Raw genomic sequence first — 11,802 nt, 5'->3', positions numbered from 1 at the left:
CAGACCCTACATTTGATTTCCACGCTGAATTCTACCTTACAAGATGGCAAATTTGGACACACGGATCGCTCTGCAACGGAGCCGATTTACGCTTATACAGGAAGCGACGAATTTAGACGATGTGAATGCCGCCCGATCAAATCGACAACTGGTCAATGCTCGCTTGGACATGCTCGAACAGAATTGGAATAAATTTCAAGAAGAGCATGAAAACTTGTGCCTATCCGTCAGCGAGAGCTTGAGCGATAATCCTTACATGAGGGAGCGCGTATACGAGCGCTGCCAAGCCTTCTATGTTTATGCTCGTGCCACGTTACACACCCAACTAGAAGAGTTCGATACAACAAATCGCCACTCCAGATCGACGCGCTCTGACCAAGAAGCATCTACATCGCTAATGCCACGCAGTTCCTTGCCACGCATAAAACTGCCGAGCTTCTCCGGACATTACCCATCCTGGAGACCGTTTTATGATCTGTTTGCCTCGTTAATCCGAGACAATCCGGCCTTGACGAATGTCGAGAGAATGCATTACTTAAAGACATGCGTCACTAGAGAAGCCGCACGATTGGTGAGCAACCTGTCTATCTCAAGCGATAACTTCTCAATTGCGTGGAATTTGCTGGTATCGCGATATGAGAACAAGCGTTTCTTCATCGCGGCCCAATTGGATAGGACAACGAATCTGAAGCCACTCAAGACGAAGAGTGCCCAAGGCCTTCGAACTCTTTTAACCACGATCTCCGAGGCGACAGCGGCCCTTCGCTCACTGGGATGCGCGGTAGAAAGTTGGGATCCATTATTACTTCACCACATTGTGAAGTTGCTAGACTCTGAATCTCGAGAGGCGTGGGAGGTTAAGCTCGGGTCATCCACTAATTATCCAACCTTCACCCAATTTGAAGAATTTCTCATTGGACGGACACGAGCTATGGAGAGTCTCGGTATAACTACGGGAACGCCTGCCGCTGTTTCTTCCGGAAAACATCGTACGAAGGTCGCGGCGCACGCCGCAGCGTCTGCGTCAAATCCAAACCTTCCGACATGCCCTCTGTGCGGATTGTCAATTAGCAAGATGTGAACGCTATCAATCAAAATCGGCTAATCAACGGAAAGACATTGTCATGAAACATAAAAGATGCTTTAATTGCCTCGCTCCTCACCCCGCTAAGAAGTGCACCTCTGTGAAACGATGCCTGAAATGCGGGAAGAAGCATCACACGTCCATTCATGAGAGCTACGGTGAATCTTCAGCAACACCTTCTACTGGTACGCCGGCTAAGAAAACCGCAAATCGATCTGAGGAGAAGTCAGATCCACCAGCACCGGTAGACTGACGATTGGAAACATGTGCGCATCAATCCAGGCAGGCAAATCATACGGGAGAGCTCACGTTACTCGCGACGAATAGAGCCTTGCTGAGGAAAGGCAATGGGGAACTCCATCCATTGCGTCTATTGATCGACCAGGGATCAGAGTTATCTTTCATCACGGAGGATTTAGTGCAACGAGCCCAGCTCACCCGTAGCGCAGCCTCTATTCCGCTTCTCGGAATTGGTGGCACGTATTCCGGCCGTACTAAAGGAAGCGTCACCATACAGCTGCAATCCATTCAGGACTCAACGTCCTATTGTCAAATCCGAGCCTTCGTATTGCCACGCCTTACGGCGAGGTTACCATCGTTCAGCGTTAGTCCTCCATCTTGGTCTCATATTTCAGGACTCCAGCTCGCCGATCCGGATTATTCCGTCTCTGGACCAATACAGGTCATCATAGGCTCAGACAATTATCATGCCGTGATTCGACCAGGCTTGATACCAGGTGATTCATCCTCGCCTACGGCGCAGCAAACCATCTTCGGATGGGTCCTCTGTGACCCTATTTCAGCAGCAGATACACCTGTTTCCGCGCGCGCGCATCATTGTTCGCCGGATCTCGACTTACAAAATCTTATTGCAAGATTCTGAACACAGGAGGAACTCCCTGATTCCAACAAAGCAGGGTTGACCGAAGAGGAAGAGGAGTGCGAACGACACTTTTCATCAACTTACTCCCGGGATGCCACGGGCAGATACGTGGTTCGCCTACCTCTAAAATCCAATCCGACGGCTTTGGGAGAATCTAAATCAAAGGCTCTCGGTTGTCTTAAGAAACTGTTCCAACGATTCTCCAACAAGAGCACATTCCAGCAACTTTACGTGGACTTCCTAGAGGAGTATCTGGAGATGGGTCACATGACAGAAGTTGATGCTTCATCCGACCAGACTCCTTTTGCACATTATCTCCCACATCATGGTGTACTTCGAGAGAATAATCGCACCACCAAACTCAGGGTGGTTTTTAACGCATCCAGCCGCACCAGCAACGGCCTTTCGCTTAACGATATTCTCCACGCTGGTGCAAAGCTTCAAACCGACATGTGTGACGTTCTGCTTTGGACACGCACTCATAAAGTTCTCTTCTCTGCGGACATTGTTAAAATGTTCCGTCAGATCGCGGTGCACCCGGACGACTGGGACTTGCAGAGAATTTTGTGGTACGGACAGGACAATCAGCTTCTCGCCTACCGCCTTACAACAGTGACTTACGGACTAAATTGTGCGCCCTTCTTGGCGTTGAGAACTCTACAGCAATTAGTGAGTGAGGAGGGTCACCGTTATCCTAAAGCGGTCATTCCTATGACGAAGGGCAGATATGTCGACGACATTTTCGGGGGAACTGACGCACCATCCGAAGCAAGGGATATTATACAACAGTTGACTCGGCTTTGCGACGCGGGAGGATTTCCATTGCAAAAATGGAGTAGCAACTGTCCTGAACTTCTGCCTAAATCGAATGAAGGAAGGCCTACCGACGTGGAAATCGAGCCTACTCTGTGCAAGATCCTGGGTCTCGTTTGGCGACCCTGTTCTGATACTCTACATTTTTCCTCAACAATTCCAGGCACCATCACCTTCACTAAAAGAGCGATTGCCTCGGACATAGCGAAGCTGTACGATCCTTTAGGGTTGATTTCCCCTATTCTGATAAGAGCTAAAACCATATTGCAGGACCTATGGCTGTTGAAGACTGGATGGGATGAGCCTCTTCCTACCGAGTTACAAGAGAGATGGTCCGCATTTCGACAACAATTACTACAGCTCGAACCTTTCTATACCGAGATGGCTCGGCATTGTCCGTTCCGACACTTCGAGGATCGAAATACATGGATTTTCGGATGCGTCACAATTAGCCATGGCGGCGGCGGTGTACATAAAAGCTCCGAGTAACGACAACGCATTCTCAGTGCAATTGGTGTGCTCAAAAACAAGAGTTGCGCCTCTAAAACGGCTCACCATTCCGCGACTCGAGCTCAGTGCAGCTCTCCTCTTGGCGCGGTTGATAGCAAGAACGACAAAAGCTCTTGAGCTACCAGAGGCTCCAGTGTTTTGTTGGTCAGACTCATCGGTAACGCTTACTTGGATAATAGCTCATCCATCACGCTGGAAGGATTTTGTTAGGAATCGCGTGTCCGCCATACAAGAAATCCTGCCAAATGGGTTGTGGCGTTTTGTGCCGGGAAAAGAAAATCCCGCGGATCTTGCATCACGAGGCCTAAGACCGGATCAATTACTCCGCCATGATCTTTGGTGGAAGGGACCGAAATGGCTATCCGAATCCCAAGCCTTCTGGCCTTCCACGGGATATAGACCGGCACCAGACTCAAATTTGGAAGAGCGTCCTGGATATGTCATGGTTGCTGCCGTTAGTCGGCCTCTATGCTGGGAGCTATTACGCAAGTATTCCTCTCTTACGAGATTACTGCGTGTCACTACGACGTGTCGTCGATTCGTATCCTGCATTCGTAAGGTGCCACAATCTTCTCCTTCTAATTATCCGTTGACTCCGATAAAGATCCAGCAGAGCCGTGCTTTATGGGTGCGGATTGTGCAACGAGCATGGTTCCACGAGGAGATACGACTTCTATTGAGAGAAGGGCAGTTGCCGAAGTCCAACTCCTTGGTACGACTCACTCCATTCATAGACCGGGACGGCTTGCTTCGAGTAGGTGGCCGTCTTCATTATGCCCAGATTGGTATAGAAGCCAAGCACCCGCTTATCTTACCTAGGAGGTCACCACTGACCACGCTCGTCATCGAAGATGCTCACCGAAGATCGCTCCACGGCGGCACCCAAGTCACTCTAAGCCTTCTGCGTGAGACCTTCTGGATTATTGGCGGAAGGACGCCAGTACGATCCCACATATTGAGATGCGGGCGTTGTGCTCGCTACCGCGGCATTCGAGCCAAACAGCTGATGGGCCAACTACCACCAGCTAGAGTGACCCCAGCGCGGCCTTTCTACAACTCGGGCCTCGACTATGCCGGTCCCGTGACGTTGAAGACTTGGAGAGGGCGGGCGGCACGGTCATACAAGGGCTATCTGGCAATATTCGTCTGTCTCGCAACATCAGCCGTACACATCGAAGTGGTCACGGATTATACAACTGATGCGTTTATTGCTGCCTACAAACGATTTAGCGGAAGACGAGGCATATGCGCCACCTTGCAGAGTGACTGCGGCACGAACTTCAAGCCACAACTTGGGAGCCGACGTAGAGTTGAAACGCCTATTTCAACAATCCTCACAAGAACTTGGTAGCCTCGCCTCCCTTCTGGCCAACGACGGTAGCGAGTGGAAGTTTAACCCTCCGTCGGCTCCTCACTTCGGTGGAAAGTGGGAAGCGACGGTGAAATCCGTTAAATTTCATCTGAAACGAGTACTGGGAGATACCGCAGTTACCTACGAGGAGATGTCCACTGTCGTTGTGCAGATTGAGGCCGTGTTGAATTCTCGACCGCTCACTCCACTCTCCGACGATGCAAATGACTACGCCGTTTTAACTGCTGGGCATTTTCTGATGGGACAAGCACCGACTGCTATACCGGAACTCAACCTGTCTACTGAGCCCCTCTCGCGACTCACCCGTTGGCAACTACTTCGCCAAGCCGTAGAACATTTCTGGAAGAGGTGGTCTTCGGAGTGTCTACAAAGATATCAAGCCATATCCAAGTGGCATCATCCTGTTAACGAGATTAAAGAGGGAACACTAGTTTTGATAACAAATGAGCGTTATCCGCCGGGGAAGTGGCCTCTTGCCAGGGTTATACAATTGCACCCCGGACCGGATGGATTGACTAGAGTCGTCACCCTGAGAACTCCAACGTCCACCTACAAGCGACCTATCGCCAAGCTATGTGTCTTACCTACGGATCACGATCCCACGTATTCGACAACACTCTTGTCGAAGGCGGGCAGAAATGTTCCGGAAAGGGTCGATGTTATCGACGTCGATCACAGTGGATTGAGCGGCTAGATTATCGACAGCGCGGGGTCCGCGGAGGCGCTAGTATAGGAAGGGCCTGAGAGCATGTTCGTTACGCTGGCTTTGTCTAGCGAGCACGTGCGTTACGGCCGTAATGGCAGACGGGTTTTCCGTTGTCTCGAGTGTTGTGCACGAATTCACGGGCAGCTACAAAATCATCCTGCGGATGATATTCTGGGTCTTACCCTTGCCGTTGCCAGGTGCATTGCGAACAATTTAAGGGCAGCTACAAAATCATCCTGCGGATGATATTCTGGGTTTTACCCTTGCCATTGCCACGTGCTTTGTGACCGAAATTCAAGGGCAGCTACGAATTCAGGGCAGCTACAAAATCATCCTGCGGATGATATTCTGGGTCTTATCCTTGCCGTTGCCAGATTCTTTGCGACAGGAACGTGAGATACATTAGGAGGTGACCAAGAGTCTTCATTCGACTCGCGCTCAATTGCTTGCATGAGGTGACAGATCCTTGGCTGAGCCTTACATTCTTCACGAGATTATTCACGAGATTATTATACGTATTATATTTATACTACTTATATACCACGTTATTATACTTATGTTATTTCCTTACGATATTTATTTACGTTATTATATTTATGTTATTTCTTCACGATATTATTTATCTTATTATACTTATGCTATTTCTTCACGTTAATTACACTCATAAATAGTTGCGTATCTGATTATGGCTTAATTAATAGATAATTATTCATGTCTATTACTTTATTTAATTTTCTCGTCTGCGGCTCTGACAGTGTTGTTTATTTTAAGGGCAACAAGTAATAGTAGCTTTCTCTATTTGCATAATCGACTTGATCGCCGCATAATTGCATTTTTTTTGTGTTTGTTTACTCATTTTCAGTTAAAGTTTCCCTTGATGCTATTGTAAGGAAATCTGACGAATAAAACTATGCCTACTGTTTACACGAAGCAATTCTGATCGGAAATAGTCTAGTAGTTGATTTCCTTCGTTTCTAACCGTTTCTTTCAGGTATCTATAACCAGTTCTTTCAGGTAATTTTCCTAAAGGTAAGCCGACGCGGAACCAGATACATAGCGCGGTAACAACCGTACACTATCAGTACAGTAATCTGATGATTGCTGCCTGCTTGATACCAGATTTTAAATTGCGCTGGATACAAGATGAAAACGAAAAAAAAGAGGTTACCGAACTTTTAAAATCGATTGTTCAAAAGTTTAACTTCAAAGATGCAGAAGTTCATACAAGTATACTCAAAGAACAGAAGTCTTACGCAAAACCGACGATTTTTTTATATTTCATAACACGCCGGACCAGAACCAAAACGAAAACGCGATGATGACTGATCATATTATTCAAACCTACTTGTCGACTGATACATTTGCGACGGAAAAAGATTTCCCTAAGGCACTCAAACGTGCTTTCATAAAATATAATATCTCGATACCATCTTCAGCTCATGTGAACGGTTGTTCAGTGCAGGAGGGCTCGTTTTCGATAATCTTCGAGGAAAAATGTCTGATAAGAATTTCGAAATGGCTTTATTACTTAAATTTAATAAGTATTTGTAAATAAAATATAAAGTATGTTTCTAAATAAAGTGTATAAGTATAATAAATAAAGTGATGTTTGTTATTTCCGCTATTTATAAGACTGTGAAACCCTGAAATAAAATCATGAAATAAAACAAATTTAACTTTTAACTTTTTAATTACTTTTCATAGTTAACTTAACTTTTAATTCAATTAATTTTATTATGGGTTAACTTGTATCTTAACTAAGTTAAATTTTCAAGGCTGTTAATTTTAACTTAACTTAGTTAAAAAAAAACAACTTACCCAACTCTGATATATATATATATATATATATATATATATATATATATATATAATGAACATAACATTATGCTTTCGTCCTTCGAGTAAATCACATAATATTCTAAGTTTCAGAGATTACGTTTGCATTATGTTGTCCTCAGAATAGAGATGGGTAAAAATCACTCGACTTATTTGAACATCGATGCTTTTTTTATTAATTTTACAGATCGATTATTTATCCAATACTTTTATGTTCGATTGCTATATCGATATCTTTTCTTCTAAATGTTATTAAATTTATCACTAGATTTTATTAGGTGCGCAACTAAGTTCCCGCTGTTTGTCAATAGATTGCGCCACCAATAAGTGTTGGTCGATTTCGACATATCCAAAACATCATGAACCAAGCTTAGACATATGGTAAACAAACCGTTTTGACACAGTAGTGATTTTGTTTTGGCGTCATATACTTTTGGTTGTGTGAAAATGTCTGATTTTGTGCTAAATAATCGTCATTTGCGGGAAGTGTTGATTTTCTTCTTTCATTCGAAGAAAACGGCGGCTGAAGCGCATCGAGAGCTCCACAAAGTTTACGGAGATGCTGCTCTAAGTGAAACAACGTGCCGTGATTGGTTCCGTCGCTTCAAAGACGGTGATTTCGATGTTGACGACCGTCCGCGTGAAGGAAGGCCAAAAATCTTCGAAGACGCTGAATTGGAGGCATTGCTCGATGAGGATCCATGCCAAACGCAACAAGAGCTTTCATTAGCATTAGGAGTTACCCGCCAAGCCATTTCCAAGCGATTGCATGCGTTGGGAATGATTCAAAAGCAAGAAACTTGGGTTCCTTACGATTTGAAGCCAAGGGACGTTGAGCGTCGTTTTTTCGCCTGTGAACAACTGCTCCAGCGGCAAAAAAGGAAGGGTTTTCTTCATCGCATAGTGACGAGTGATGAAAAATGGATTCATTACAGCAACCCAAAGAAAAGAAAGTCATAGGGACTGCCCGGTCATGCTTCTACGTCGTCGGCTCGGCCGAATATTCACGCTGCGAAGGTTATGCTGTGTATTTGGTGGGACCAGGTCGGTGTTATTTATTATGAGCTGTTGAAACCGAACGAAACCATCACTGGGGAACGGTATCGACTTCAATTGATGCGATTGAGCCGAGCACTGCGCGAAAAACGGCCACAATACGAGCAGAGGCACGAAAAAGTGATTCTACAGCATGACAACGCTCGGCCTCACGTTGCCAAACCCGTTAAAACCTACCTGGAAACGCTCAAATGGGAAGTCCTACCCCACCCGCCATATTCCCCAGATATTGCGCCGTCCGATTATTACTTGTTCCGTTCGATGGCACATGGTCTGGCTGATCAGCAGTTCCGCTCATATGAAGACATAAAAAAATGGCTTGATTCGTGGATAGCCTCAAAAGATGAACACTTTTACCGTAACGATATTCGAGCTCTGCCAGAAAGATGGGAAAAAGTTGTAGCTAGCGATGGGCAATACTTTGAATGATTCATTTGTAACCATTTTTTCACAATAAAGTTGCATTTTCATAAAAAAAACAGCGAGAACTTAGTTGCGCACCTAATACTAACATAACTTTTCGCAAAGTTACGTTTCAAACGGTAAAGTAGCGTTTGATTGACCAATCAGGATAAAGGAATCTTTATTCCTTTTGTCCCGATTGAACAATCAAACGCTTTCAGAATATCCTTAATCGCAATCTTTACGTGCTTTTAGGCCGGTATTACATTTGTAAAATATATTGTATGACATATTTTCTAAGCGTATTAACTGTATTAGCTCTGATTGATCAATCCCAACCGCAACCGAGTTTGCAACTTATAGTGTAATACGGGCTTTAGGGCCATTCTAGAATACGTTGCAAATGTCCCGTTGCCAGTTGTCAAATCGTTGCGATCCAATTAGTGTCGAATTAGCTTAATGCTAATTGAATTGCAATAATTTGGCAACTGGCAACGGGACATTTGCAACATATTCTGGAATAGCTTTCATTTAACATTCTTCAAAGGAATAGCTGTGATTGGTTAATGACGTTAAATAACCTATCTCAGATTAATGTTCTCACTGCCCGTAATATTCCAAAACGCCATTAGTTTAACATTAAAAAATACGAAATCCTCGATTATTATCGATTTTTTCAGATGATCCATTTTTAGAAAACCAATTATCGATTTTTTTCAGATATGATCGATTTAAAAAAAATCGTTATTTTTGAAAATCGATTATTTGAATGTTGATGCTTTTTTTAACATCGCCCATCCCTATCTCAAAAGCAACGAGTCGGAATTTCCATACAAATATGGCGATCGCTACTGCCTCGGGGATCACAACTGAACAGTATTGCACAAATGAACGCATAAATTAAATTTCTTGTCCAGTTGCATGCGATTTATACACGTAGTTCGTGTCAACTAACAATATTTTCCGCTTTAGAAATTTTATATACAATTCATAAATGAAAATTGCAAATGCCATGTCAAAATGTAACTATCTATCGAATATTTAAATTTACTTGTGTGTTACACACGTAATATGAATATAAAAAGATTTTTGATATTGTCTATAATAGATTATAATATTAATAGATTGATTGGTAACCGTAATGATAAAGCGATCTAATTGGGTAACACAATATGTGTAACATAAATGGCCACATAATAATACAGTATGATTTATATAATTATGTTGGGCATTTATATAGGCGTGTAGGTATAGATATCTAAGATTTTACGATGATGTTAATAATATAATATATGTTATCCATTTATTTACTTAAAAAAAATACTTTTTTCACACAAATACATTATATATTTTATTACAACACATTTAGTATGATAATGTATTAGTATAATAATGTATTAGTATTAGCACACTATTAACATGCAAATTGCAAAGAAAGAAGCTGCTTAGTTCGTTTATCTTTGGCATTTCTGTGTGCCAGCGTGTGACGAGCTGATTTTCTCCGCTCTCAGGCACGGCCAAACATGCGGATTATCTGCGATTTTTCATGTGCATCGATTCATAGGTAAACAGAATATAAGGGGCATTTCTATAAAGCACAGCTGGCACCTAGGGCGAGGACCAGTATATTTTCACGTATAATCATTATTTGATTTATGGGGATTAACATATATATATATATACATACATACACAAAGAGAGAAAGAGAGAGATATATATATATATGAAGAAAAAGGGAGAATGGGACTCTTATATCTCGATATTAAGGTATCACAGGCTATAAGAGCCAAACTCGGGTGATCGTGCGACGGTTTCACAGAAAATTAATTTTTCTGTGAAACTAATATTTGTGCACAGGGCACGGATTTATCTTGGTTAGACCAAGTAAAATTTATAATCTCAAATCCGAGATTCTTATAATACCCCTCTTACCCCCCAAAGAAGTTATAGGCGAGAAAAATAACAGGCCGAAAGTCGCTGAATCGGGAATCGAACCCGAATCTTTCGCTTGTCGGGCGACTGCTCTTACCACTGAGCTATTCAGACCCCACGACCTGACATCCTTCTCGCCCGAATATCAATATCTATTGCTAATTACACCTCTTAACGCCGGTGTGAACAACACATTCTTATATCTCGATTTTTCGACCCTTCTAATTCGCTGATATTGAATCAATCATCATTATATGCTATGTTTACAGCACGTGTTGTGAACATGGAGAGAGAGAGGGGGGAGAGAGAGAGAGAGAGAAAGAGAGGGAGGGAGGAAGAGAGAGAGAGAGAGAGAGGGAGAGAGAGGAGAGGAGAGAGGGAGAGAGAGGAGAGGAGAGAGGGAGAGATAGGAGAGGAGAGAGGGAAGAAGAAAGAGACCTGGATTTCTAACTTTGCGTTATTATTAATATCATATAAAGATTTTTTGATTAAACTTTTTGATTGGAATATCACAAACGCCTATTGATCAATTTTAAAAGATTAATCCAAAAAGGAAATTGTTTTCATCAAAAGACATCGTACGAATAAGCTGTATAATAGGGAATGATTTACCTCTTAAATCTCAATGTATTATCATGTGTTTTCAATTATAATTAACAAATAGCGCTATAAATAGTGAAAAGAATCAATTAATGGTAATGATTTTTCAGGTGACTTGTTATAATTAGTATATTATTGTTATAATGACTATTTAATAATTAGACAAACAGCATAAGACGGAAGCGTAAAGTGTAAATGTTTTCACTAAGATCAGTGAAATACTAATTAATTTTCGATGAAATTTTTTGTCGTTATTTTTAAGCAATGACATTTTTATTAATAAAATTGAAGAAAATGTATACAAGAGTTAGACGAATTCTCTAAATGCTTCATTTTTGCTTTTATATCTATCGCTGATATCACATTTTATTCATATTTTCTATTAAATTTATTAGACAAATATGTGTGCGTGAATCTACATTATGTTGATATGAAATATAATGAAAATCGTGCGGATACGCAGTCACATACGTCGCCAGAAATTTCTGGTATAATGGCGGCGCTTAACTTTCATGCATTTTGTCCAAAGTTTGAAACTGCAGGCGAGGTCATGGCCCATCTAACTTATACTCGAAAACGTTATAACTCGTGCAAGCCCCTGAGGGATC

The 11,802-nt window shown here is 42.6% G+C and overlaps 1 protein-coding gene and 1 non-coding gene across 2 annotated transcripts; one reads left to right on the top strand and one right to left on the bottom strand.

Moving 5' to 3' along the window:
- Positions 1–43: 43 nt before the first annotated feature.
- Positions 44–5,356, top strand: LOC145961749 (uncharacterized). The gene is made up of 6 exons (XM_083082214.1): positions 44–989; positions 1,072–1,328; positions 1,371–1,901; positions 1,974–3,007; positions 3,069–4,371; positions 4,454–5,356. Exons 1-6 carry the CDS (start codon positions 44–46, stop codon positions 5,354–5,356), a joined length of 4,974 nt encoding a protein of 1,657 aa, XP_082938340.1.
- Positions 5,357–10,634: 5,278 nt separating this feature from the next.
- Positions 10,635–10,708, bottom strand: Trnav-gac (transfer RNA valine (anticodon GAC)). The gene has a single exon. It is a non-coding gene; the product is annotated as a tRNA-Val (tRNA).
- Between the last annotated feature and the right edge of the window lie 1,094 nt (positions 10,709–11,802).

The sequence above is a fragment of the Camponotus vicinus genome, unplaced genomic scaffold, assembly GCF_025532165.1.
Source record: "Camponotus vicinus isolate PSW18456_S1 unplaced genomic scaffold, iyCamVici1.0 SCAF_11, whole genome shotgun sequence".
NCBI classification, from domain to species: domain Eukaryota; kingdom Metazoa; phylum Arthropoda; class Insecta; order Hymenoptera; family Formicidae; genus Camponotus; species Camponotus vicinus.
The sequence above is the reverse complement of the archived record's forward strand: the minus strand, read 5'-3'. Positions and strand labels throughout refer to the sequence as shown.